This window comes from Eretmochelys imbricata, chromosome 9 (genome assembly GCF_965152235.1).
Source record: "Eretmochelys imbricata isolate rEreImb1 chromosome 9, rEreImb1.hap1, whole genome shotgun sequence".
NCBI lineage: Eukaryota > Metazoa > Chordata > Testudines > Cheloniidae > Eretmochelys > Eretmochelys imbricata.
The window spans coordinates 88,115,882-88,143,345 of NC_135580.1; the positions used below are offsets into that span (position 1 = coordinate 88,115,882).

A 27,464-nucleotide genomic window follows, 5' to 3' on the forward strand; every position below is an offset into this window, starting at 1 on the left:
ATGGAGGCATGGGTGAACTTTAGCAAATATATATGCACCAGTTTCAGGTGGGTTTGTACTCAGTACAACTCAGCGGTGCCTCCATGGCCACTACCAGAGCTACTGTGGCTACGGTGCTATTTATATTGGTAGTAGCTCAATGAGAGCCTGCACAAGTGTGACAATGAGCAGAGGAATCAAACCCCTAGCTTGCAGTGTAGACATAGCCTATAACAACGGTGGCTAAATTTACAGCCCCTCCGAGCCGCATACGACAATCTTCAGAAGTTCAAGAGCTGGGGTGTGTCTGCCGGGACTCGGGGCCTCAGCCGTGCAGGAGACTCCTGCTGAAGCCCCGAGTCCCGGCAGGTACACCCTGCGGGGCTGGAGCCCTGAGACAGCTCTCCTTCCTTCGGGGCAGAAGCCAGAGGCGATACGTGGGGGGGACACATGGGGACACGCACCCTCCCTCCACCCCCCAATTTTTGCCATGGTTTGCTTGCCGTGATCAGTTGCAAGGTGCCGCAGAGCCCACACCCTGCATGGCAGCTGCTGGATCTGGCAAGCTGGGAGCTGTAGCCATCGTGAGAGGCAATGGCATATAGCTGGGAGCTGCAGGGAGAGCCACTGCTTTTGCTGCTTTCTGTCCCCCGTGAGCTAAAGCAACAGCGCCTCCTTGCAGCTCCCAGGTGTTTGCTGTTGACTCTCCACTGGGAGCTAACACCTGGGAGCTGCAGGGAGGGACTGCTGAGGGTATGTGGGGGGCATGCCTCGGAGGGCATGACTCAATCTGTTAGGAAGGACGTTTAAATTGTGCCCCCCCAACAGGTACCAGTCATCTCTGGCAGAAGTCCCTAACCCCGCTGCCCCAAGCTTCCCCCTTCCCCCCAGCCTGCTAGGCGGAGAGTGCGGGACGGGGGGCCTCCGTGAGCCATACTTTAACTGTAAAAGAGCCTCATGTGGCTTGGAGCTGCGGTTGGCCACCCCTGGTCTATAATATAATTATATGCATAATGAAAATGTACCTCCTTTGTGTTTTGGCTTTTAGCCACATCAGTTATTATAAATGTATTCTTCACTCTGTAATAAGGTGTTTTAAAGACAATTCTGTATACATTTAAAATAGTGTAGCCATCTGTTTTTAACTTGTTGGAACCATGTGTACAAAACAAGCATGTATTTAATGTTCTATAATTCTCCCCAAACACACAGTCTCTGATCCAAGGAGCAGTGAAGAACTTTTCAATTTAATGTAATGCTCTGAAGCATGTGATATTATTTAATCATAGAAGTTTTTCTCTCACTTTTCTCTCTACAAAGAATTCAGCCTGACAAAGTGTTTCTCAGTTATTAATTTTCCACCTAGAGAAGTGGATATTAATTTTTATAGCTGCAACTTAGTTTATTATAGTATTTTTCCTTTGTCATGACATAATCTCTGATTTATGTGCACTATGCAAATGTGTCATCATCCAGGGAAGCTCATATTGTTGTGCATGAGACTGGTGTAATAATTCATCCCATTTTAGTCTATGGCATTTAACTCTTCTTTCCATAGAATCTCTAGGGCAAGGACCATATTTTGCTATGTGCTTGTACAGTGCCTTGTACCATGAGGTCAGATTGGGACCTCAAAGCACTGCCTTATACAAATAAATAATCTTCTGGGTGAAGTGGGGAAAAAACACATTCTCTGTGACTACTAACTGCACCAAGTCTGCAGCATCACTGTAGATTTTTCCCTGGAAGTTAGACCAAGGATTACCTAACACTTGTGTTCCTAATGCGTCTGTTTTATGTATGACAGATATCCAGCAGGCTCTGTATGAGCTTGCAAATCACGTTGTCAAGGGAAACTTAAAGCATGATCAAGCTTCTAATGTTCTCAGTGATGTTATAGTAAGTATATATTTGTACTACTTGCTGTAGGTTTATTTAATATTTTAGTTAGCTTATTACTTATGGAAGCCAGAGTAAATGGGAAACCAGCAGAAACACACCATACCCTGCAGATGTAGTCCCTTAAAACTTCTAAAGAAACTGCTTTTACTCCTAGGGCTTGTACACAATTGCACTTAGTTCAGTATAACTCAGGTTGCTCATGGGTGTGAAAAAGCCATCACCCGAGTGATATAAGTTGCACCCTTCTAAGCGCCGGTGTGGATGGACAGTGCTGTGTCAGTTGGGCAAGCTCTCCTGCTAACATAGCTACTACTGCTCGGGGAGGTGGACTTGGAAGTGTAACTCCATGCCAGATACTCTGCCCATCTTGTTTTCCCCCCTCCAAAAAAAATTAAGGTGATACTTTTGACTATTAAAACCTTATAGCTTCAGCATAAGTTTAAGGTCTACTATGTGTTGTGAAGAGAAAGGGAATGAAAACATTGAAATGAAAAATATTACTTGTATACAATTATAACTATTGTGCCAAGACCACCATAAAGGATATGTTGGTGATGCTACATCTTTCCTGTTGAAGTGCACTGTAATGAATGAAAATTTCCCAAGGCTAGGTTAAAATGGTATTCATGGAAAGTATATTGAGGTTCATCTGATGAAAAGCTGAAGAGAGAAACAAATGTTTTATAGACATACGTGGGGGACTATGGTACTCAAATGCACGCTTGTTCTTGACTGGGAAGTTTGGATCTTTTTTAACTTTTATGGTTCTTTTGTGTACCCACAATGCTAGCGAAGCCTTTCAGTTTTTACAATCAGTACTTTTACTATAGAAAATAGTTTAGATACTAGAATGTTCAGGAGGGAGGAGTGGGCGTTTGGGGTAGCTATAGAACAGCGTTGTGGGCTTTTTAGCTAATGCTAGGTCTGATTTATGTGGAGCTCACTTAAATTCCCAACATATTAAAAAATACCTCAGGACTGAGGCTATGTGGGGGGGAAAGGTGGATTGATTTAGATAACCAGTTTTAATTTTGATTGGCTGTTGTGCTTTTTAGTTATTTTCCTAAAGAGAGGTTGATTTTCACTGGTTGGTAACCAGTAAAACATACTGATTTGCAACTGAGTACAGCCTTTATGCTAAATTTGGTATTTCTTTTTGCTGACCAGAAGGATTTGCTACATGAGAAAAACGTTTTTAGATATTGTATAATTGTACAGCTAATGTGCACTAAATCAGATTCTAAGATTTTACTTCTTTATTATGTTTAAAAATGGTGAGTGATGGATTTCTTATTTACTAGATAATTAATGTTTTGGACCTATGCCCAGCTGCATTTGGATGGAAATTGGAATTCAATCAAAAATGCACAAAACTAGTTTCACCTTACTTAAAAACTACTTGCTTACAAAATCAGGCATTAAAAATACAAAAGAGTCACAGCACACTGTTACTGAACAATTGCTTATTCTCTCTTTTGTACCATACAGTTATAAAATAAATTAATTTGAGTATAAGTATTGTACTTACGTTTCAGTGTATAATATATAGAGCAGTATAAACAAGTTGTACGAAATTTTAGTTTGTACTGACTGCATTTGTGCTTTTTATGTAGCCTGTTGTAAAACTAGATAGATAATATAAGTATATATATATATTATAATATAATATAAAATACTTAGTTCAAAAACTGAATTGTAGAAGCACTTGAAAACAGGGATTTACAATGGGTGTGCCTTGTCAACCTTTAATAATAGCATTTCTAATTCAGTGCACTTTTAAAACTTATGCCATACCCTCAGACATGAGTTTAACTGTCATTGAGATTTTTCTTTCTTTCAGTACTTTTCAGCTCACTTGATAATGGTTTCCATTGTATTAATATTTTCTTTTGTATTTTTCCAAACACATCAGGCACAATAGATAGTTAAACCACTCCTGTTCATTGATTTAACAAGAGTAATGTTAGTGGATCTAAATTTACATTTCTGTCAAGACTCTCTTTCTTTATTAAAACAATAGACTAAAATATTCTAATTACACATTGTGGTATTCCTGCATTTACTGTGTTTTTTGTTTCGGTTAGGAATTTCGAGATGACATGTCCTCCATCCTTGCTGATGTATTCTGCGTATTGGGTAGGTTTCTTTCTTCCTTTCATCACTGAAACAGCTTAGTGGAGGAGAAGTGTGTGTTCTGTCATATAAAAATCTTGAAATTCCAAAATATAAAATAACTTTTGAAATGTAGTTGAATGTAACTAGTGCCATAGGAAAGCAATTTAAATGTTTGTCGTTTCAGTAATACAGTATGTACTATAAACTTATACAATTCATGGTTATTTTGCTTTTGTCTTCATATAAATGAGTATATGCATAGTAAAACACTTCTTATGCCTTACCAAACTATATGTACGTTGTTTAGAAATCAAGGAAATTGATGATAGTTACAATCTGTTTGAACAGGACTATTATGCAGCTACCTAGAACTATCAGAGTTGAAGTTTCTGCCATTAGTACTAATGCATTGATGCAGTGTGTCAGGCAATCCAAATTTCCAGACAACAGAGGCAGATTACTGGTCTTAACGATTGCATATTTTCAGCTGAAGATTTTTTGGTAGTTTCACAGCAGTCTCTAGGCTTTTTTTGCCTTGGTAGTTTTGTGTAAGGTATCTGTGATAGAGATGGGTTTCTTATTTACAAAGATTCCTTTCAGAACTTCCAATAAAAGGAGCAACATATGTACATTTCTGTCCTGATTGTGCAACCTTTATTCATTCCAACAGTCCCATGAAAGTTGATGGGAATACATGCGCAAAAAAGTTACAGAAGCTTGCTCTTAAGTATGAATAGCAATAGGTTGTGAAGTCAGTGACTTAGCAATAATAACCATAATTATGACTTTTAAACAAATGCTCTTAAAAACTGGTAATTATAATTTTTCTTTGATTTTTACAAATCTGGATTGTAAATGGTATTGGTAGCTGCTATTGTAGCTGTATTTGCACTTACACTGTAACTGAAATGGAGCTTAGTCTTACATTATACCTATTGTTCCTAGAATCCTAGAATATCAGGGTGGGAAGGGACCTCAGGAGGTCATCTAGTCCAACCCCCTGCTCAAAGCAGGACCAATCCCCCCAGATCCCTAAATGGCCCCCTCAAGGATTGAACTCACAACCCTGGGTTTAGCAGGCCAGTGCTCAAACCAATGAGCTATCCCTCCCCCTACAATACAATTTATGTATTGTTCATAAATACAGTCAAGGCAACTGGATAGGTCCTGGAAGAACAATGAGTATAGACAAAACAAATACTTCAAAGATAAGATGCAAGAGAAAAAAGTACACTTTCCTTTCCCTCTATCTACTGAAAGTTCTTTCTACCTTTTTTTCAACTGTAGAAAAATGTCATGATTTACCTTGTTTTTAATTAAGATATTTTATTGAATTTTTCAAACAGCCTATATAATATATAAAACAAACTAAGAAGATACTTGCAGGAATTATGTAAATCCATACATATCTGGAAAAACAAGTACTATGAAAACACAATTACTAAAAGAGTACCTCCTGCTGCAATCAGATCTGTGTGGGCAGATCCTTGTGCCTTCGAAGATCAGATTACTTCAAGAGGGTCAATGTGTGTACAAAAAATAAATATGAAATCGCATAAATCACAAGGCAAAGGATATTATGTTCTAGTCCTTTAGTCAAAGGATGAACAGTCATATCTTTTAGGCAGTTTATTTACAAAATTTTGGTGATTTTTACAAAAATGGTGCTAACTGACCTATGAAAAATTTATTATATAAGAAGACTCAAATTCAGGAAGATTTAAGATTTAAAAGGAACATAGCCCACCCATTTCAAAGGAATATTCTCTTTAGCTACAGTGATAGCAATCAGAAGAGTTGTTTCTTACCATGTCATCAAACATGGTAGCTCTGTAACTTGGTAAGTAACTTGATCTGTTATGAGCACATTTCTAACAGGAAGTCAGATTTATGTGTTCAATTTCATATATATATATGTGGTGAGATAAAGATTCTGAAAAACAGTTGTAAACTGTAGTTGAAAAAGTTAAATTGAATTGAGAAGTGGCTTTAGTTGCGTGAGTGGTCTTGGAGTTTCACTTGACTAATATGGGACAGTGAGTCTTCTCTTAAAGATCTTTAAGATTTTGTCATCCAGGAATGTATAGCATTTTACCCAAAACTGCTAACATCAATGAAATTCTGGACCAGCTACTATCATTAGGATCAGCAGCAGCGTTTTCTCTATTATTTGTTTGATATCTGTATGGACCACCAAGAAACTCTTGAGACTGTTCTTTTGCTTTCTTTTCCAGATTTGTAATCTACATGAACGTGTATAAACGTAGCTACTAATTTCATTTAGGAAACTGACTTTTCTCCCCCTTTATGTTGGAGGGCTCTGATATTGTGCATTATTGCCAAAGTCCTCTAGCAAAAACATGCATATTTTGGACCTGATTTTTTCTAATGTAAATAAATAAGCAGAAACATTTGGGGCTGGGAAAGGAGAGGAGCAATTTGTACATAAAGGAGCCGTAAAGAGGATACCATCTTGCTTTGCATATCACCTGAGTGCTCAACGGTAGCTGTTGAGAGAGTTGTGGCTACAGGAGAAGATAAAGCTGCCCTGGCCTACCCTAAGTTGTTTCTGAAAATGGGATCCTTGGGATCACTCAAATTCTCCATTAGTAGAAACAAGGGATTGGCAAAAAAGACCTTTTTTAATGTCTCATGGTGGATTTCACCCTAGCTTCTATATTAACATAATTTTTATTGATTTTTATGGTGAAGATTGTGGGCTTATTTATATCCCTGAACTAAATAGTTCTGGAATTCATTCCTTTTAAAAATATCAGGGAAATTGAGGGCTAGTTTGTGTGTTAATGATCTTCCCTGAGATAGGGGTTATGCATTGTTGAACTGTCTGGAGTGGTTCAGGAGAGAGATTGTGATTCAGGGCTAATCTACACTACTGTGCTACCTCGGCTCAGCTGCACTAATGCAGCTGTGCTGCTTTAGCATGTCTGGGGAAGATGTGCTATGCCGACGGGAGAGGCATAATTACTCCACCTCAGTGAGAGGCAGCAACTATGTTGGTGGGAGAGCGTCTCCCGCTGACAAACCACCAGTGGGGACAGCACTTAGGTTGATGTAACTTGCATTGCTTGTGGGGGTGGCTTTTTCACACCTCCCCTCCCCTCCCCTCCAGCGACGTAATTTACATCGACTTAAGCGGTAGTGTGGACAAACCCTCAGTCTGACTGCTGATCTGGGAAAAGTGTAAACGTCACTGGCTCTGTACCTAGCTTAGTGTCTATGTCTTTTGACACGCCAACCTAACTATGATCTATGCTTCTAGAGAGGCTGCTTCACCTTATGCGCTGTGAGCAGTGTAACGGGTAGTAAGGTAGTAGTGGGGCACCTTATAGTGCCGTACAAGTGGGCCACGATCTGATCTAAATGCAAAAAGTAGTATTTAAAGCAACATTGAGGAGGTTGAGAAATCTAATGGCAGTTCTTCCTGCGATATTAACCAGAGCAATGTTACATGTTCTGTGCTTTTGATATTCTACATTGATAACACAAAATATATCAATCTTTAACAAGACAAACAGATACTAGCTACGTTCAAAGCAATGGTTAATATTGCAGAAGCAACCTTAACTTTTGCACTTGATTTCTCAGCTTCAATGTTAAACTAACAATGGTGGGGTTTTTTGTACTCCATGTAAATGATTAGTTCCAAGTAAGGCCTAATCCTTTTTCTAGTTCTAGATTTAAAACATAGTTGTAGAAAACATATTTAAAAGGCTTAAATATTGAAATATAAAAATTCTGGTGTGGGTGTTTTTCAGTAAACTTTAAAATGATTCTTACTTTATAGAATATGCAGACTAATTGCCCAGTTACTTTATAGACAAGCCATTATAGTTAACTGAGCACACAGTTGAGTTAAAATTCACAGTAATTATACCACTATATTATTTGGTGATTGCTACTAGATTTCTACCTGTTATGGATAATAGAAAATATAGGGTAGACTGTTTTCTCTTGAATAACTCTAAAAGCTGATTACAAAGAAAATTTTTTCAAAAAATTCAGATGCAGAAACTTAGATAAATTACACAGTTTTACATTCACAGTGTGTCATAAATATAAAGGGAAGGGTAAACCCCTTTGAAATCCCTCCTGGCCAGGGGAAAGCTCCTCTCACCTGCAAAGGGTTAAGAAGCTAAAGGTAACCTCGCTGGCACCTGACCAAAATGACCTATGAGGAGACAAGATACTTTCAAAAGCTGGGAGGAGGGAGAGAAACAAAGGATCTGTGGGTCTGTCTATATGCTGGTTTCTGCCGGGGATAGACCAGGAATGGAGTCTTAGAACTTTTAGTAAGTAATCTAGCTAGGTATGTGTTAGATTATGATTTTTTTAAATGGCTGAGAAAAGAATTGTGCTGAATAGAATAACACAGACAGAAATAGTATCTTTTTTGTAACTTAAGGTTTTGCCTAGAGGGATTCTCTATGTTTTGAATCTAATTACCCTGTAAGGTATCTACCATCCTGATTTTACAGGGGGGATTTCTTTATTTCTGTTTACTTCTATTTCTATTAAAAGTCTTCTTGTAAGAAAACTGAATGCTTTTTCATTGTTCTCAGATCCAAGGGTCTGGGTCTGTAGTCATCTAGGCAAATTGGTGAGGCTTTTTACGAAACCTTGTCCAGAAAGTGGGGTGCAAGGTTTTGGGAAGTATTTTGGGGGGAAAGACGTGTCCAAACAGCTCTTCCCCAGTAACCAGTATTTGTTTGGTGGTGGTAGCGGCCAATCCAAGGACAAAGGGTGGAATATTTTGTACCTTGGGGAAGTTTTGACCTAAGCTGGTAAAGAGAAGCTTAGGAGGTTTTTCATGCAGGTCCCCACATCTGTACCCTAGCGTTCAGAGTGGGGAAGGAACCTTGAGTGCGATAGAGCTCAGTTTGTTTAAAAGCAGCAAGTTCATTACAGTTTTTTAGTCTCGGGGGAATAAATAATGAGACTTCAGCTAATTTAAAATATTGTTGAATAAAACAGTTGTGGCATAACTGAAAAATCTGGAAAATTTAAAGTAATAGTTGATACTCAAACTTCTGCTTTTCTCACAACTGTATGAATTAAGAATACATAGGTGCCGGAACTGGTTTTCTTGGCTTGAAGTGGTAATAGCTAGGGCTGTCGATTAATCACAGTTAACTCACGCGATTAACTAAAAAAAATTAATCTCCGTGTTAATCGCATTGTTAAACAATAGAATACCAATTGAAATTTATTAAATGTTTTGGATGTTTTTCTACATTTTCAAGTATATTTATTTCAATTACAATGCAGAATACAAAGTGTACAGTTCTCGCTTTGTTATTTTTATTAAAATATTTGCACTGTGAAAATGATAAAAGAAGTACTATTTTGCAATTCACCTCATACAAGTACCGTAGTGCAATCTCTTTATCATGAAAGCGCAACTTACAAGTGTAGATTTTTTGTGTGTTATATAACTGCACTCAAAAAGAAAACAATGTAAAACTTTAGCACCTACAAGTCTACTCAGTCCTACTTCTTGTTCAGCCAATCGCTCAGAGAAGCAAGTTTGTTTACATTTACGGGCGATAATGCTTCCCGCTTCTTATTTACAATGTCACCTGAAAGTGAGAACAGACATTCACATGGCACTTTTGTAGTCAATATTGCAAGGTATTTACATGCCGTATATGCTAAACATTCGTATGCCCCTTCATGCTTTGGTCACCATTCCAGAGGACATACTTTAAAAAAAAAAATGTTAATTACATTTGTGACTCAACTTCTTGGGGGAGAATTGTATGTCTCCTGCTCTGTGTTTTACCCGCATTCTGCCATATATTTCATATTATAGCAGTCTCAGATGATGATCCCACATGTTGTTCGTTTTAAGAATACTTTCACTGAAGATTTGACAAAACGCAAAGAAGGTACCAATGTGAGATTTCTAAAGATAGCTACAGCACACGACCCAAGATTTAAGAATCTGAAGTGCCTTCCAAAATCTGAGAGGGATGGGGTGTGGAGCGTGCTTTCGGAAGTCTTAAAAGAGCAACAATCCAGTGCGGAAATTAGAGAACCCGAACCACCAAAAAAGAAAATCAACCTTCTGCTGGTGACATCTGACTCAGATGAAGAAAATGAACATGCATCGGTCTGCACTGTTTTGGATCGTTATCAAGCAGAACCCATCATCAGCATGGACGCACGTCCTCTGGAATGGTGGTTGAAGCATGAAGGGACATATGAATCTTCAGCGCATCTGGCACATAAATATCTTGCAATGCCGGCTACAACAGTGCCATGCGAATGCCTGTTCTCACTTTCAGGTGGCATAGTAAACAAGAAGCGGGCAGCATTATCTCCTGAAAATGTAAACAAATTGGTTTGTCTGAACTGAAAGATTGACTGAACAAGAAGTAGAGCCTACAAGTCCACTCTGTCCTAAAGTTTTAGATTGTTTTATTTCTGAATGCAGTTATTTTTTGTACATAACTCTACATTTGTAAGGTCAACTTTCATGATAGAGATTGCACTACAGTACTTGTATTAAGTGAATTGGAAAATACTATTTTATTTTACAGTGCAAATATTTATAATAAATAAATATAAAGTGGGCACTGTACACTTTGTATTCTGTGTTGTAATTGAAATCAATATATTTGGAAATGTGGAAAACATCAAAAATATTTAAATAAATGGTATTTTATTATTGTTTAAAGCACAATTAATCGCGATTAATTTTTTTAATTGCTTGACAGGCCTATTAATAACCCTAATATCTGGTTTCTGCCTTCAGCACCCTCACTGTAAAAATTGTTCCATATGGCCATATGTGCTTCATATTTAAATGTCTTTGCTTTAGTCTGTCACAGATCATCACTCTTTTTATTTAGAATAGAAGTGTAGGTGTAATATTTCCAAAAAAGTGCTGTCATTCTATTATGAGAAAGCAAAACGTCAATGGAAAATAGAATTTCAGAGGCGAATAGGCCAATACATTTCTATGCTCCCTTTTAGTGAAAATGGTTTTATTTGTATATTTGCTGTTATTTTAGAAATCAAACTTGTTTAATAACAATTTATTAATTTATAACCTGGATTTAGTTTCATTAGTAACCTCACACTTCCATTGAAACAAAATGCTTCCTGCCCCTCAAAAATTTATATTCTGAATACTTGATCATTAATTTTGCTTGGGTTCAAATGTACAGATGCAAATATAACTTATTGTAGCCAAGGGTCTTCAGGATAGTAATTACTGTTTCCAAATCAAATTATTTTTGCGTAACTGCCATTTATTTTTGATATGTTCATTACCTTATTTATTATCTGTAGCTCAGTTGGTGAGTGAATATCGGTTTTACATGCAGAAATAAAAAGATAAAGAGCTGAATACTGTCTTGTTCCACAAGTGTAATTCAGAGCACAATTTCATCTAATATTTCTACCTGAAGAGTTTGCAATCTAAAGTGATAACTGATAACAGATATGCAGTAGGGGATTGTGAGCACCAGGATCAAAGATACAGGCTGTGAGAAGCAGAATATGATACAACCTGGGGTTCAAAACAGTTATATTTTAAAATCTCTAAGGAAACATGTTTTATATAACAATGGAAGACTTGAGTTAATAGGCCTGGTGAAAGGGGGAGTGTTTTTTGAGGAAAAATTTGAATGAGGAGAGAACAGTTGTTCTGTGCACAAGATTAGTTAAACTATTCCCTTGATGCGGGGAGGTATTAAAGAAGACGCAGAGATGAGTAAGGGAAGTTTACTTGTTTGTTCTCATTTTTCTTTAATTTATTTTGAAAATAGGTAAATGTCCATTGCTCAGAATTTTTTTTTTATTGTTGAAAAATAGGGGAACAGATCTGCTGTGTGTTCTCAAATGTATTGTTCTGATTCAGTGCACCTTAGTCCTGTTTCTGCTCCATAACTTTGTAAAACTAAATTCTGACCGGTTTTATTTAAGACGCCCTTGCATTTTCCTATAGGGTTTTCCCTCTCTTGCTCTCCCCTGTCTTGATGAATTAGAGGGATCTAAACTACTCTAGACCGGGGTAGTCTATTGATTACTGTGTTGTGGAATGTGCACTCCTGTAGGACCTGATAAGCTGCCTGAAAGGCTCTCATATGTTACTGCTTCAACAGCTGACTGTAACAGCAGAAAGAGAGAGAGAGAGAGAGAGAGAATGTGGAGAAAAAACATGGGAGGGTAGACCAGTGACATAGGGGGAACAGCTAACTCTTTACCAACTGCAGATAGAAATAATGTTTATACTGTACAGAGTGTAGTGGAATCTCAGAGTTATGAACACCTGAAGAATGTAACTGAACAAAATGTTATAGTTCTTTCAAAGGTTTACAACTGAACATTGACTTAATACAAATTTGAAACTTTACTATGCAAAAGAAAAATGCTACTTTTAACCATCTTAATTTAACTGAAAAAGCACAGAAAGTGTCCTTACCTTGTCAAATGTTTTTTAAACTTTCCCTTTTTTTTAGTAGATTATGTTTAGCACAGTACTGTACTATATTTGCTCTCCACCCCCTGATTGCGTACTTCCAGTTCCAAATGAGGTGTGTGGTTGACCGGGCAGTTTCGTAACTCTAAGGTTCTACTGTATGTTGGTTTCCCTGCCTTCTGGTCCTATCCCTCCTTCTACCTGCTGTACCTACTGCTGGTCATAGGCCTCACTTAGACAGGGAAAAGGGCAAGAAAAAAGTGAATTATCTTCTGTTATTCATTCTTGTCTCCAGCATTTGTGCCACCAGTGTTAACAACCGCTGGATTTATAGGTGTGCAGTGTGTGAATTCTTTTTATCAATAGAATCAGCCACTAAATGTTACAGTAAGCTGAGTGTTAATGAATGGTTAGACTAGACACAGAAGCAGAATGTTAATTATAACTGAATCTTAAGTATTAATACATGTGCAAGCAGATTTTTATTAGGATTCATCACAAAAGGAAGAATGGGCCTTCTACATTGCAGTGGAGAAATCAGAGAGAAACCAGAAAGATATGTCTCCATGACCAGTAATGTCTCATTTTACCCTTCCCCATATTCCTTTACTTCAGATATCGAAACAAGTTGTTTAGAAGAAAAAAGCAAGAGAGATCATTTTACGCAACTGGTGTTAGCCTGTTTGGTAAGTTGCACTTACATACTTCTTGTGTAGCAAAAAACTTCCACGTTAAAATATGACAAGAAAATTGAAATCTGTATCTTTTACCAGATATTTTTTAGGGAAAAAATTGTATGTAATGTAATTATTGAGTTTATTTTTAAATTATTACTTATTTTGTAAGAAATACTGTGTATGTATACGACATATACTAATTTGTTGTATATTTCAAACCACATGTTTTTATTGCCAAGAGAATAACTACATTACTTTCATCCTTGTAGTCAGAAGGTTTGTTAGTGTGAGGTAAAGCAGAATAACAGAATAGCAGATAGACCAGTTGTCTTATCACATATGGCAAATCCTGTGGTTCTTTATTATGTAGACTTATAAGAACAGATAACTGTTTTAACTAGCTGCATTATAATTGCACAGAATGACTAGTCATTAGTTTCAGGCAAAACAGTTTGTGAACAACAGTGGGTGGTGTTCCTCCTCCAAATTTACTCCTCTTTTATTGGTTAATTCTTTCCCACAAAATAAAGATCATGGAGGAAAGAATTAGACAAATTGCATATCTAGAATTTTTATGATCCTTAATTTGTCACAGTTTTTCTAGATTTAGTGAATATGTGAGATGTGAAACTCCAAAATCTGTTGTAATGAATTAATTTAATTATAGCCTCCTTCCCCCCTATAAATATTAGAGGCTCTTTTGTTAGGTGACAGTGCCGCTTTGTACCTGTCATGTGCCTTATTTGTATACAATAGCAGTTCTTTTTCTTACGTTGTGAGTTTTAGTTTGTATAAGACACTGTATTATTAAAAATGTGTATTGTGTTCAAGTTTTTGTTGAGTTTTTATTAGCTGTCAAGATATCAAGCCCCATTGGTCATGGGCTGGACTCAAATTACTTTACAGCTGAAAATATCCATTATAGTAGTCATTGTCAATTTTTTTTTTTTTTTTTTTGCATATTTTGGACCATTTCTTAAGATGGCGATCCTCTCACAGACACCTCCATTCCAATCTTGATTCTACATCTGGGCTTCAGCTAAAGTGTTGATTAGATAATAAAGGTCTATTAGGCCAGTGTTAGACTAGATAAAAATAACCTTGTTTTTATGTGGTGGCTGAAGTGGCTTGGTTCTGCCTTTTTTTTTCTACATTATGTTTCCTTGTCTGAGCACTGGACTGTATTTTAATATTATAACTGGGGCTCAACCTACAAACCTTTTATCTGGATTTTGAATGTGACCTGTCCTTTCCCCAGTGTTTGGATGTATTCATTTTTGGTTTTGCCATTATGACTACTAAACTACTAAATTTGGATCTAGGTTTGGATTCCAGTCTCTCACCTTACTAAAATTTGAGGTTTTGAGATGTAGGATTTTTCCTTTTGGGAGCATTTCTAATTAGTATAAAATATTCCCCCGTTGCTTGCATCCCAAAATGTTCTTATATCTCCATGACCCTTTGCAGTTAGGTCTGGTCCTCCTTTGTGTTTGCTGCTAATCTGATTTTTGTGTCATCTGCTGATTTGATCGTGGTGGAGTTTGCATTGGAGAAACACTTGATAACATTAAGCAGCTTCGCAGCATGTCATTTTTTTGTTTAGTTGGCCAGAGCCTCTGGAAGCCCTTAATGCCTTGCATGGGACTACAGGTAGCAGAACCCTTCACTTTACCATTGTAACAGAAGTAGCTTTGCATATCATCTTGAAGTGTTGCTTATACTTCAAGTGGCTCGCAGATGGGGAATCGTGTTATAGACAGCCAACAGGTGATGGTCGGTCTCATTTGAGCATAACATAGTGGATGCTGTTAGAAACAAATAATAATTAATTATTTCCAGGAAATGAAATATGACTCTCAAGCTCAGGTACTTTGGGCTCATATAGATGGTTTGAGACCTTGCTTCCAAGTCCCTACGTGTATATCAGTTAGATGTTTTTCCTCTTTGAGTAGTCAATCTAAAAATGTTGACTTGTCCTGCTATCTGTAGTTTGGATACCATTATAGGGCATCTGGAATTTAATATCAGTGATACCAAAGGATTTCTACAGGAACTATATTGAAAAGTAGTCGAATTTAATAAAAATTGTTAAATTTTTTACAGGGTTTTGAACCTATCTATTAAAAAATCTATAGCAGGGATATAATTTTCTGTCAAATTCTATAGGATAGTTTAAAAAAAACCTGTAAAAAAAGATAGTATTTTCTGTTAATTCTATGAGGTTTTTGGGTTTTTTTTTCATCAAGGTGTGTATGAGTGTTCTGCTGGACGTCCCATTGGTGCAGCCTCTTTTGTGTCTAGGAGTTGGCCTTTTCCATCATGTAGAATAAGACTTTTAATTGTAAGAAGCTTCTGCATGTGAAAATGAGTGTTGCACTTGTTTTTCAAAACATATGAAGGGAATATATAGTGATTTTGGCCACAGGCAAAAGTTTTAGTAATCAGGCTAAAAAAGATAATCCTGTGGTACCACACACTGCAAACTCCGTAGCTTTCAGAGTATTTTATATAGATTCCTCATTTGTAGAATTGTAGCTTTTCAGTTGCAAGCAATTGTTCCTTTTGAAACTGAGTTTATATGGTATGTTTTGTATTTGAATTACCTTTATTTTCACTATTAGTATACATACACAGATAACCCAGGGTCAAGATCAAATGCTGTTTAGTTTAATATACTTATCAACTCATATGTATGACATGCATGCTGCATTCTTGTTTTGTACAGTACCTTGTTTCAGACACCGTCCTAAAGGAGCGTCTGGATCCGGAAACACTGGAATCATTAGGGCTCATCAAACAGTCTCAGCAGTTTAATCAGAAATCTGTTAAAATCAAGACAAAACTTTTGTAAGTGTGTGTGTGTAGATTTTTTTGGGGGTGCAGGTCAATTTCTTTAAATGTAGCTTTTTATAATCTATATATTTTCAAAGTAATTTTTTCCATGTTGAAAATTTTATGAAATACTTGGTGGTTTTTAAAGTGAAATGTTTTGTTGTACTAAAATTACTCCTTGGTAGTAAAACATAATTTGTCCTTTTATATTTTTCATAGATACAGTAAAAGCTCTTTTATCCAGCACTTCACCAACCGTCAAGCTCTATAAATCGGCATTTCTGATCTGCACTGAAAATCCGGTTTATAATGCAGTTGGTGCGGGACCGGCTGGGGTGTGGGAGGGGCTGTGGGGCATGGTCTGGGAGGGGCTTGGGGCACAGGAGGAGGTTGGGGTCCTTGGGGGGAGGAGGGTGCTCACCTCTGGCGGCTCCCTGCAAGCTGCTCCCTGTCCCTGCTGTTGCTGGTGGAGGAACAGCCAGGTGGCTTGTAGGCACGCTACCTCTGTCCCCCCTCCCCGAGTGTTGACTCCGCAGCTCCCAGCCCATTGGCCGGGAACCGTGGCCAATGGGAACTGTGGTGGGGGGTGCCTATAGATGGAGGCAGCGTGCCTCCTTGCAGAGGCAGAGCCACCTGGCTGCGCCTCCACCAGGAGCAGCAGGGATTGGGAGTTGCTTGTGGGGAGCCACCGGAGGTGAGTGCGCCCTCCCAATCTGGCCCTCCCACGACCCAAACCCCATCCTGGACCCAAACTCCCTCCCAGAGTGCACCCTGCTGCCCCTCCCATGCCCCTGCACTCCAAACCCCTCCCTCTGAGTTAACTGGCATTTTTAATTTGCTGGCACCCCCCTGTTTCCAACGTGCCGGTTAAAAAAGCTTTTACTGTATGTGAAATTTACATTTTATTATAATGCCTAATTATCTTTGCTCCAGTGGTTTCAAATATTTAAGCTTTCAGTGGTAGAAAATGCTAACTTGCAAAATACTTAAAAATAAATTACTAAGATCTCTGACTTAAGCCTAGGCTTTTGTTGTTTTCCTAAACTATCTAGTGCAGTGCTTTTGGTCTTTGGATTGTAAGCAAAGACTCTGTGTCTACATGTCTACTGTTTCATTTACAGTGTCTATGAAATGCAGTTAAAATTAGTTTAGATCCCTAGAGCTCAATCCTGAAAGGTGCTGATATTCTGACCCCATCCATCAAAGCAGTTAGGAACAAGTTTAATATTAAGCACATGATAGTCCCATTGATTTAAAAGGGATTAATCACATGCTGAAAGTTAAATGTGAGCTTGATGTTTTTGTTAGTCTGGGACCTGTGCTCAGCAACTCAGGGTCCTTAGCCACTATTTGAAATGAAGCTTATTGTTTTCTGCATTCTGTAGTTTTCCTAATGGTTGGAAATAAAACCATTAATTCATAAGCATGTATTCAATATTGGTAGATAAGTTTAATATTTATAAAATATTTAACCTGTATAAACTTTACTATTATGAATAGCTATCTTGTGCTGAGCTGTACTCTTCATTTGATAGTGTTTAATATCTATTTATCTAATTGCAGTTATAAACAACAGAAATTTAACTTATTAAGAGAAGAGAATGAAGGTTATGCAAAGCTGATTGCTGAACTGGGGCAAGATTTATCCGGCAATATCACTAGTGATTTAATCCTAGAAAATATCAAATCTTTAATCGGTAAGGAATTTATTGAAGCAAATATAAGTAATTATTTTCCTATATAATCATCTAGAGTTGCTTCTGTAGAGAGCCACTCTGGACAACTTTTTTGGTGTCTTTTGGGGATCAGACAGCAGATTTACGGTGCTAAGGTAATACATTGCGTTGCATAATCTCCAGGGTTGGTTCTGTAGGCAGAAGTTTCTTTTGGGGAGTTTCTGTGGTAGTGTTAATTATGTAAATGCTATGTATTTCAATTTACTAGTGGTGCTGAAGTTGTCAGCCCAGCTTTACATGTGGTTCTCCACAATTTATTTATTTTGGATTATATATATTTAAGAATGGAGTTTTATGATGATGCATCCTTCTTTTTAATTGGTGGGAGCATGGTGACTTACCAGTGCCTTTTTTTTTTTATTAGTTTAGATACCCAGAAGAATAAACGGCTATCCAGTTAGTCTAAAAAGCAGAAATCAAAGAAATTGGTATTTCTTAAATGAAATGAAAATCAGTAAATGTTGTTGGATTCCCTCACATAGATCCATCTGTGGTTGGTTAAGTATTCATAAAGGATTGAACTTGGCAAAAGTGTGTCACAATGGGAGCCCAAGTTAAATTAAAAAAAAATCTAAATCTGCTCAGATCAGCTATATATAAATATATTTTTAGTGACTGCTTGCAAATTAGCCTTCCACATTAAGACTAAAAGTTTGATTATATGTAGCTGTTCTGTATGCACATAATGCAGCACCTTCGGCAGACTAAGACCTTAAGTAATTTAGCTGTTTCAGATTTGCGGTTTAGTTAAAAATAGGTAAAATGACCACATACTACTTTGTTTGCTTAATATTATACGTGAGCAGGCAACAGTAAAATACAGACAGAGTCTGGGTTGCCTGGTAAATTAACCATACTTCGATTGCTTGTGTGTGTATACAAGTCTGTATTTTAGACCAGGGGTTCTCAAACTGGGGGTCCTGACCCCTCATGAGGTTGTGAGGTTATTACGTGGGGTCGTGAGCCCTCAGCTTCCACCCCCAAACCCGACTTCCCTCCAGCATTTATAATAGTGTTTAGTATAAAAATTGTTTTTTAATTTGTAAAGGGGGTCGCACTCAGAGACTTGCTATGTGAAAGGGGTCACCGATACAAAAGTTTGAGAACCTCTGTTTTAGACTGACTTCATCTCCCCTTCCTCCCCCCAGCCTGAAAGTCTGCGCAGGTATTGTCTCCGTACCTCATAGTCTTCTAACTCCTTTTATTCCCCTGGAGCAGAGGATTTTTGTCATATATGGGTTCTTTAAGAACATAGACCTCCAGGGACAGAGTATGCAGTATGTGTTTAATGTAAGACATTTCCTGATATATACAGGTCCAAGTTTGCTTCCCTTCTTACAAGGATAGCAGTAAAGGAGTTTGAGTGAGATGACTCAGCAGTACTAAGAGGGGGAGATCTCAAATAATCCCACTGAAACAATTAGTTTAAATTAAACTGGACTCAAAACTGTCTTTGGACATTTCTACCAACAGTTTCCCCAGTTTATAATCCTCACCTTGCATTATAAAGTGTGGGCTAGAAGTAGCAAGAAACCTGCTGTGGAGAGCTGGAGTGAGAGAAACTGATATTTTATAATGAGTCTCCTTTCAACATTTAACTTCCTCTGTAATTGATTGTTTGCTCACTATCTCCATCAGCTTTTAGGTTGTCTCCCCAGAGAACTATCAGGGTCTGTCTAATACTTCTTTAGTAGAGAGGTTAAACCAGGCATGTCTAAGATTACTTCCACAGGAGACATTGATAATTTAGCTTTATTTTCCACAAATTAATAAAATACTTAGCAAAATTGATAGTACTGGGGAGAGAAGATATATTGAAAGTCTATGAATAAATGAACGTTTCCTAAACTGAAAAGATTGCGGTGGATTAGTGTGTTTCTTAATAGTTTAAAAATAGGTCTTGCCAGCCTTGAGGGAAACAATTACATATAGGCTGCAATGGTGAGTCAAATATTCACCCATTTAATTATACACGCTTCTCCAAGCATATATGGGGGTTGTCCTAGTTTCAGGGTAACTGTACCAGTATTTTTGCCCTCTGCAGTGCATGCAAGGAGTGCCCAGTCAGGTCTCAGTTCTTCTGTTGTCACCTGTGTCTGGGTAGAGACCCTTGTCCCATGCCCTTCTGATTGCAGGTTTTAAGACTGCCCAACTTCCTGCCTTACACTGTCATATCCCCAGTCTGCCTAAAGGCCAGCACCTGTTCGTTGCTTTTTCTTTGAAGGCTATGAATAGTGAATTGCCTGCAGTTATAAGTTACCACACAGCTCTTTCTAAGCAAGCACATTTATTCTTAAGGTAAAAGCATTACAGAGAGAATATTAAATCAATTTATTGGTTATTTTATAACACACACTAAATATACCAGGAGTCACCCATCATTTTTTAGGGCCCTAGTAGGCCAAGGCCTTTCCCACCCTTCTGCAATGATTGTGGACCTCTCGTGGTGCTCCCTCTCTCCGAGTTGCATGTGATCTCTAGCCCACAGTGATACATAAACTTAATCAGATTGCAATATCTGTCACTGGGCCTTGAATAAAGGACTTCAGTTGATATGGTTGAAGATTTGTGGCTTCCCTCTTTTTCAGACCTCCTGAAATCTGATATCTATCTGAGTGGGTGTCTGCCAAGCCAGATGAAATGAAAGAACAAACCCTTCAAGTCAAATACCTCTCTCTTGTTTAGAATCAAAAGTAGTAAGCATTATTTTAGGTCATATTGTCATTTTAATTAGGTCATTCTACCCATTAGAGATAAGAGGAACAGTTCTGAAAGGTCATCTTTGATTTATTTATTTATTTTTTTTGGTCAGCAGTGTATAAAATTTTGCAGGAATGCAGAAGTGGGAACACCTAGATACCCAAGTGATTTCTCAGCGTTAAAAAAAGGAGCAACTGATTGTCTGAATGCAGGGATCCCTGGAGGACTAGACAGCTAATACTTCTGTTTTATTAGAATTACTGTTGAAAGCTAAAATGTTACCAGAGTGTTCGATTAAGGCAATTAAATTAGAGCTGAATGAAATTTGAAGAGTGAATAGCCTGTCCTAGGGGTTCTATAGCAAGGACAAAGAGTATGGGAGAAAGTGGGTGATACTGCCTTGTCCCTCTTTAGGAGAAGTGTGCAAAATCTGGTGCCACTTAAGGAAGTTTCTGCAAAAGCCAAATCTAAATCATGGGGAGGAGGTATCTGTATTCAAATCCTGTTAAAAGCTGCCTCTGTGTATTGGGAAGCCACTTCAGTTTGGGGCTTGCTGGGTCTCAGAGAAGAAGGATTTTGCAACAAGACTGTTGTTAAACATTGAGCCAAAACTAAATTGATCTGATTAATTAAAATGGGGAAGAGACTTCAGGCAAGATACCCAAATTTTACAGACACCTTAACATCAGTAAGGAAATGGGATAGTAAGAGTCAGAGCTTTCAGGCCTCCCTTTCATGTTTTAGTATTTAAGGAATAATAGCTAAATTAGATGACTGGGGAGAAGACTGCTCCGGTACCCTATACTCTACAAAGGCTGTGCTAATATCTGATAAAGTTCAGCTTCAAATCTAGCAGAGATCAATTTTGTAGTTGCCTGAGATAGCTGGTATTGTAGGTACTTTGACGCTTATTTTAGAAGAGAGCTATAGAATGCTTTCACTATTTACTACAGAGAGTATAGTACTACTCAAAATTTAAAATATGTTTTACAGATCACCTCTGTCTTGCATAGTTCTCTTGACTCAAAACTGGTTTTCCATAAAATATCTGTTCCTTTGTAGTACTAATTAAGATAGTTAGAAGTACTGCAGGCATTGGGTCTGTTTTTTTTCAAATCATCTTATAGCTATTAAACCAGCCATTCTGTTTTCACCAAAAGCTATTTCTATGGCAATTTAAAAATTAAGATGTAACACCTTACTCCTCAGTGTGCGATTATCTGACACACAATTGGTATATTTTGGATAACCCGTGTCAGTCTTTAACTGACCAGAACTTCCTGTTTTGCAATGGTGAGGTTAACATTTTACTAAAGAAAATACCTTGATCTCTTATCAGAGTGAATATTTGTATTTTCCTTTGGCAGGTGCGGCAGAAGGAACTGACTAAAAATAGAGTTCATAATGACTTTTTTTTTTTTTTGATGAAATCTGAGTGTTAATATACAATAGCATTTAACAAGAACACTGAATTTTTAGCTTTTTACTTTAATCTAAATCTCAGTTCTATCCCTAACTTTGAAATTCTGATGTTTACTATAGCTGTCAACTTCTATATTTAATATAGTACCATAAAGCCAAAATATATACTGCTCTGTTTAATTTTGCCTATTTATTTTGATGTAGAGAGAATTGCTTTTTATTCAAAGTAAATGGCTGAAAAGATTTTTTTTAATGGCTCATTTGCAATTTTTCCTAATTCTAATTTAATTATGTTGTATTAGGAAATGAGAAATAGAACTGAATTTTTAATTTGTATTTTTTCCCCCAATAGGATGTTTTAACTTGGATCCCAACAGAGTTTTGGATATTATCTTAGAAGTCTATGAATGTAGGCCGGAATATGATGAATTCTTTGTACCTTTGATAGAATCGTACATGTATATGTGTGAACCTCAAACTCTGTGTCATATCCTTGGGTTCAAATTCAAATTCTATCAGGTAATATAGATGTATTTTTAATATTTGAGCACCCCTTCTTCTGTCAACCCCTATTTCTGTGTAATTTCAGTGATGTAAGTTTTTGATGCTTGTTTAGGAAAAAAGTTTTCTTTCCACAAAATACAATTAGCATTGGTTATAGAAGTCCAATTTTAGAAATAGTACTTTTCTCTATTTATGATACTTTAATGTGGGATAACTTTTTGCATTAAATTTTTTAACCATCAGTGTATAATCTAAAATGGAAATTGTTCAGTACTATATTTGAACCAAACATTTTTTAGAGTACACTTTAAGTGTTTGACTGTATTGTCCTCCATTTGAACTTGTAGATGAAATGTGCAAGTTCTTACATTACTGGAAATGACACATTCTTATAAACCTCAGACTAGACCCCTAAGAATGAGGAAAGCATGGCTGATGTTTAGTGTGCTATCTCACCATCTCAACTGCAGAACTAGTAATTGCATGCAGTCACTGTGAGATGCGAAAGAAGATAATCGGTTGCACATCTTTCTTCATTCAGAATCAATATAGTAACAGGACCATATACAATGACAAAATTAATATGTTTGATAAAAGCTCTCCCTATCCCCATTATTAAGATGCCTGCTTTCTCTGTTCTTACTGGCATTTTTTATTTTTTAAAAGTAAGTTTTACTTTTCTGTGACATTCTTGATTTGCTGTTTCTAAAAATGATAATGCTTGTCTTTTAGGAACCAAATGGTGAAACACCTTCCTCTTTATACAGAGTTGCTGCAGTACTTTTGCAACATAATCTTATAGATTTGGAAGATCTTTACGTACATGTAAGTTATTTATTTTTCTCTAACTAAATGTTACTATTAAGAAAAATGAATATGAAATTGGACTTGCAGCTGACCTGTTTCTCATACTGCTAAAACTGTTACCACAGAGAATTCAGAGAAAAGAATTTAGATGGATTACCTACTCCAGTCTTTCACACTCTCAGCCAAAATGTGTCCCAGGAGATCCAGTATTTCCTGTGGTACTTCAGGCAGGAGCATCTACAGCTTGTAGGTGGCATGGTCAACTGGGCAGTTACACTTAACAGAGAACTGTTAGGTGTGGTCATCAAGCCAGGCAACCAGGAACAGGAATTTCAACAATTTGCGGGGCTTTAAAGGGGAGGGGTGACTTCCTGTGTACCTGCCCCCTGGGCAGCAGAGTTCACAATGGTGACCAGAGCAGTCAATGTGGCTCATTGTGGAACAGCTTCCAGAGGCCAGCAACAGTTGATGTAAGTGACGCAGTGGCTACGCTAGCCCTGTGTCAACCTAACTACATTGATCTTAGTTGGATTTCAATACTTTTCGGTTTTGTTTTTTGAATTATTGTTGGCTCTGAGGACAGTGTGCAGTATGATTCCTCAGTCTTCCTTACTTGATTAGGGTATGTCATGGATGTATCATTTTTGAAGTGCTCCTGGGAAGTTAAAACGAAACAACAAAAACAAAAAACTCTCCTTTCTAGGGAATGACCTGATTTCTTCAGGAAGAAGAAGGGATGTAGCTTTTTCTCCTTCAAGCTTATTGCTCAAAAAGTAGTTTCAGGTTATGTTAATTTTTCTTTACGTATCTTAACACCATCCATGTTTTATTTTCTCAGCTTCTTCCAGTAGATAATGCCATTCTTGAAGAACACAAACGAGAGATTGTAGAGGCTAAACAAATTGTTAGGAAACTTACAATGGTGGTTTTGTCCTCTGAAAAGACTGAAGAGAAAGAGAAGGAAAAGGACAAGGAAGAGGAAAAAACTGAAAAGGTATTTTTTCAAATGAGTTAATTATAATTGTAAACATAACATGGTCATTGCTATGAAAATTACTTTTTTGTCCTTTTAATACAGTGTATCCAGTTGTGATAATACATTTAATTGGCTGTTTATCGAAAACAAAACCAGAACTGTAATTAAACTGTTTTCTCTCCTATTTCAACTTCTGATGTAATTTTTGTTGTGCAAGAAACCCTTCCCCCAAAAGTGTTGGTTCTAATGTCTTGTCCTGAATTCATTGAAGGTTGTATATTCAGTTCTGTAGTTAGGTAGTTTGAGTCCCTCCTTCCTCTTCCTCCCACCCCCCTTCTTATCACCTTCGATAAATATCACTCAAGATTTGCCTACCTTTTGTGCTGGTTTAACAAGCTTTGGTATGTTGTTAATCTTGGTAGGAGGTGTCGTCATGTAACCCACAATTGATTTTTGACTGTGCAGGGTTTATATAATCTATTACACACAAACTGCTCCAAAAGAACATTATTAAGGTGCAAAGTCAAGCACTTAAAAGTTAGGAATGCCAGAACTAAGGTTGCCTGTTCAGCCCCATTGTGCGTGTTCATTGTGATATAATCTTTAATTACATGACCACATACTATTTTTTCCCATAGGACCTCTTTCTCATTCAGCCCACAGAGTGGACAGTGCTTCCTTAATGAGAAGCTATTTAAATATTTTTTTCTTCTCTTCACAGTTCAGTTTGTGGCCCATGCCTTATTTACTGCATACTATTCAAACTCTGTGTTGAAAACAGTTATTAGTTTCCTCATGGGCTTTCTTATGGTGCTCATAACTATCATCTCTTGAGTGCTTCACAGACACTGATTAATTTATTTTCACTAATGGTTGGAGGGTAGGGGCATTATCTCCACATTTTACAGGTGGGGAACTGAGGGCAGAGAGATTAAGGGGATAAGTATCCACTAATTTTGCATGCCCGGTTTGAGATGCCTAGGATCTGATTTGTCAGAATACTTAGCATTTTATAGCACATTATATAGTCAAGCATAGCTCCCAGTAACTTCACATGCATTAGAGTGCTCAGCACTTCTGCAAATCAGTCCCCCAGGGTGTCAAGTTGGGCACCCAGAAAGCAAGGAGAGCACAATTAGGGACCACCTGTGAAAAGTTTGGTTTAAGTGACTGGCCAAGCATCACACAGGAGCTCTATGGCAGAGGTACTGATAAAATCCAGACCTCCAGGGTGGCATTCAAATGCCTTAACCCTGAGACCGGTCTTTCTCTTCCTGCAAGCCCCTGCCTAATTCACTATTCACCTTCCAACTTCTGCAACAAACGAAGTGAGGATCAGATAAGTCTCCTTCACTACACAACCCTGATTTGCCCCATAACAGTTCCGTCCTCTGCACTGAATGAGGCAGGGGTCCTATGGCGAAAAAAATATGTGAATGTGTAATTTTTCACAAGGGGGCTGAATTGTAGTTCCACAGGCAACCGTAGTTCCACAGGCAACCTTAGTATTAATAGGCATTGTGTTGCTGTCTCTCCAAGTTGTCTTTGAAAATCTTAGCCTACTTGTTTTGTAGCTAATATGAAAATAAACCTGTTCTAATCCATGATTTTTGACGCTTTTGTTATGTATGGTACAGCTGGGTGAGGACATTTGAAAAGACACAGTTTAACTGCTGTGAAATAAAGTTGGCTGGATGATGGAGCATGATGGAGAGATGCTCATTACATGAATCTTTAGCTGTTGTCTTCAGTGCTAGAAATTAATATTGTCTGAAAACAGACTATTGTGAAAAATCAATAGTTTAATATTGGCAAAAAGCAGTATCCACTTTTGCCTGTGGAGATGAGTTTAGGATAATGAATAAACAGTCAATTTCAGAATACAGGTAGTGCAAGTGTTAGAGGTCACAGGACAGAGCAATGTTACTAGATTTGTACCTCTGAGAACAGTTCCATGCAGTGAATCTTAGGTGCACTGTGCTGCTGTAGTATTTCAGTGGAGACATGCGCTATAGCGATGAAAGAGTTTCTCCTATTGCTGTAGTTAATCCACCTCCCTGAGAGGTTGTAGCTCGGTCGACTGAAGAATTCTTCCGTTGATCTGGCACTGTCTACATGGGGGATTAGGTTGGCATAGCTATGTCTCTCGGGGGTGTGGGGTTTTTGCACCCCAGAGATGTAGTTTTGCTGATGTATGTTTTCAGTATAGACCTGCCTTTAGTCTTTTGTGTCCAGTGGTGAAAACTAGGGCTGTCAAGCGATTAATCGCTTTGTTAAACAATAATAAAATACCAGTTATATAAATATTTTTGGATGTTTTCCATGTTTTCAAATACTGATTTCAATTACAACACAAAATACAAAGTGTACAGTGCTCACTTTATATTTATTTTTTATTATAAATATTTGCACTGTAAAAGTAAAAGAAATAGTATTTTTCAATTCACTTAACACAAGTACTGTAAATGCAATCTCTTTATCATGAAAGTTGAACTTACAAATGTAGTTATGTGCAAAAAAAACTACATTCCAAAACAAAACAATGTAAAACTTTAGAGTCTACAAGTCTACTCTGTCCTACTTCTTGTTCAGCCAATCACTGAGACAAACATATTTGTTTACATGTGCAGGAGATAATACTGCCTGCTTCTTGTTTACTATGTCACTTGAAAGTGAGAACAGGCATTCGCATGGCACTGTTGTAGCTGGCGTTGCAAGATATTTACTTGCCACATGCACTAAAGATTTATATGTCCCTTCATGCATCCATGCTGATGATGGGTTCTGCTCGATAATGATTCAAAGCAGTGCAGACCAATGCATGTTCATTTTTATCATCTGAGTCAGGATGTCACCAGCAGAAGGTTGATTTTTTTGGTGGTTTGGGTTCTATAGTTTCCACATCAGAGTACTGCTCTTTTAAGACTTCTGAAATCATGCTTCACACCCCGTCCTTTTCAGATTTTGGAAGGCACTTCAGAGTCTTAAATCTTGGATCAAGTGCTGTAGCTATCTTTACCCTGTTCTAGAAATACATCATTTCCCCCCCACCCCCCTTCCTAATTTGGCGATCTGTAGCAGTACCATGACAATGCCCTGTTTCTTTTCCCCTTTTATCTTCACCCAGAGAATTTAAACTGTTCTGCCTCTTACCTCCTTCTGGACCAAGATTATATATTCTTGCTATTTAATTCAATACTACCTCCCTTATTTCCCTGCTTTTCCTTCCTAAATAAGTATATCCCTCTATACTAATATTCCAGTCATGAGACTTATCCCATGATATCTCAGTGATCCAAATTATATCATAATTTAGCTTGTAAAAAGAAAAGGAGTACTTGTGGCACGTTAGAGACTAACCAGTTTAT

General features: G+C 37.5%; 1 protein-coding gene across 2 annotated transcripts in view; it reads left to right on the forward strand.

Moving 5' to 3' along the window:
- Positions 1-27,464, forward strand: part of THOC2 (THO complex subunit 2) — a 108,786-nt gene that overhangs the window by 10,464 nt on the left and 70,858 nt on the right. For both annotated transcript variants that reach the window (XM_077827259.1, XM_077827260.1), the window contains exons 3-10: positions 1,787-1,878; positions 3,966-4,017; positions 13,058-13,128; positions 15,845-15,966; positions 17,515-17,648; positions 22,162-22,328; positions 23,046-23,138; positions 23,959-24,114. In XM_077827259.1, the coding sequence (XP_077683385.1) occupies positions 1,787-1,878; positions 3,966-4,017; positions 13,058-13,128; positions 15,845-15,966; positions 17,515-17,648; positions 22,162-22,328; positions 23,046-23,138; positions 23,959-24,114 (887 nt within the window). The remainder of the gene's footprint in view (positions 1-1,786; positions 1,879-3,965; positions 4,018-13,057; positions 13,129-15,844; positions 15,967-17,514; positions 17,649-22,161; positions 22,329-23,045; positions 23,139-23,958; positions 24,115-27,464) is intronic.